Source organism: Nicotiana sylvestris, chromosome 8 (genome assembly GCF_000393655.2).
Source record: "Nicotiana sylvestris chromosome 8, ASM39365v2, whole genome shotgun sequence".
NCBI lineage: Eukaryota > Viridiplantae > Streptophyta > Magnoliopsida > Solanales > Solanaceae > Nicotiana > Nicotiana sylvestris.
This window is the reverse complement of record NC_091064.1, coordinates 184684116-184685682: the sequence shown is the minus strand read 5'-3', so window position 1 is coordinate 184685682 and position 1567 is coordinate 184684116. Positions and strand designations below refer to the sequence as shown.

Here is a 1567-nt window from a genome sequence, read left to right as displayed (position 1 = left end):
TTGCCCCAGCTGATGTGGGGACCGTAGTGCGGTACCCCAATAGGGGAATGGGTAACTTCTCGTGCCATTGTCTGTTATTTTCTACCATCTTCCTTAGTATCTTCTTGATGTTCTTGTTGGCAGCTTCCACAACTCCATTCATTTGAGGCATGTATGTTGTAGAGTTTTTGTGCTTGATTTTGAAGTATGGCTTTCATCAAATCACTGTTGAGATTGGCGGCATTATCAGTGATAACGGACTCGGAAACCCCGAATCGGCAAATAATACGATCCTTGACAAAATCTGTGACAACTTTCTTGGTTACAACTTTGTAAGATGCAGCCTCTACCCATTTTGTGAAATAGTCGATAGCCACTAAAATGAACCGGTGCACGTTTGAATAAGTGGGCTCGATCGAACCGATGAGATCCATTCCCTAGACAACAAAAGTCCAAGGTGCACTTGTTGCATTAAGCTTGTTTGGTGGTACCTTTATCATGTTTGTATGTACCTGGCATTGGTGGCATTTTTGGACGTACCGAATGCAATCTGTTTCCATGGTCATCCAAAAGCATCCAGCTCTGAGTATCTTCTTAGCTAGAACTAAACCGTTCATATGTGGTCCGCAAGTTCCAGCATATATTTCCTCAAGCAATTTGGAAGCCTCATTTGCATCAACACACCTTAACAACCCCAGATCAGGAGTTCTTCTATACAGGGTCCCTCTGTTTCGGAAGAAATGATTGGACAACCTCCGCAGTGTACGTTTCCGAGTATGGTTTGCCTGTTCTGGATATTTTCCTTTTGCCAAATAATCTTTGATGTCGTGGAACCAAGGTTTTTTGTCCGTTTCTTCTTCAACATGAGCACAGTAAGCTAGTTGATTATGGATCCTCACTGGGATGTGATCGATGAAATTCTTATCTGGATGTTGTATCATTGATGACAAGGTGGCCAGTGCGTTTGCGAACTCATTTTGAATTCTGGGGACATGTTTAAATTCTATCTTTGTGAATCTTTTCATCAATTCACGCACATGATACAAGTATGGTAGTTTCTTGGTGTTCTTCGTAGCCCATTCTCCTTGAACCTGATGTACTAGAAGATTTGAATTGCCAATTACCAGCAACTCTTGTATATTCATATCGATGGCCAAATTAAGCCTCATAATGCAAGCCTCATATTCTGCCATATTGTTGGTGCACGGATACTTAAGCTTTGCGGATACCAGGTAATGTTGGCCTGTTTCTGATACCAAAACTGCTCCAATGTCCACTCCTTTGAAGTTTGCAGCCCCATTGAAGAACATTCTCCAACCGTCGTAGGCTTCAGCAATGTCCTCTCCAACGAATGATACTTATTCATTGGGAAAATACATTTTTAATGGTTCGTATTCTCCTCCCACAGGATTTTCAGCAAGATGGTCTGCCAATGCTTGTCCTTTGACCGCCTTCTGAGTTACATAAATGATATCGAACTTACTTAACAATATTTGCCACTTGGCTAACTTCCTGGTTGGTATGGGCTTCTGAAAGATGTACTTCAGAGGGTCCATCCTGGATATGAGGTATGTGGTATAGGTACAAA

At 42.0% G+C, this 1567-nt stretch overlaps 1 protein-coding gene across 1 annotated transcript; it reads right to left on the bottom strand.

Moving 5' to 3' along the window:
* Positions 1-416: 416 nt before the first annotated feature.
* LOC138876112 (uncharacterized) lies at positions 417-1289 on the bottom strand. The gene has a single exon (XM_070155008.1). It carries the CDS (start codon positions 1287-1289, stop codon positions 417-419), a length of 873 nt encoding a protein of 290 aa, XP_070011109.1.
* Between the last annotated feature and the right edge of the window lie 278 nt (positions 1290-1567).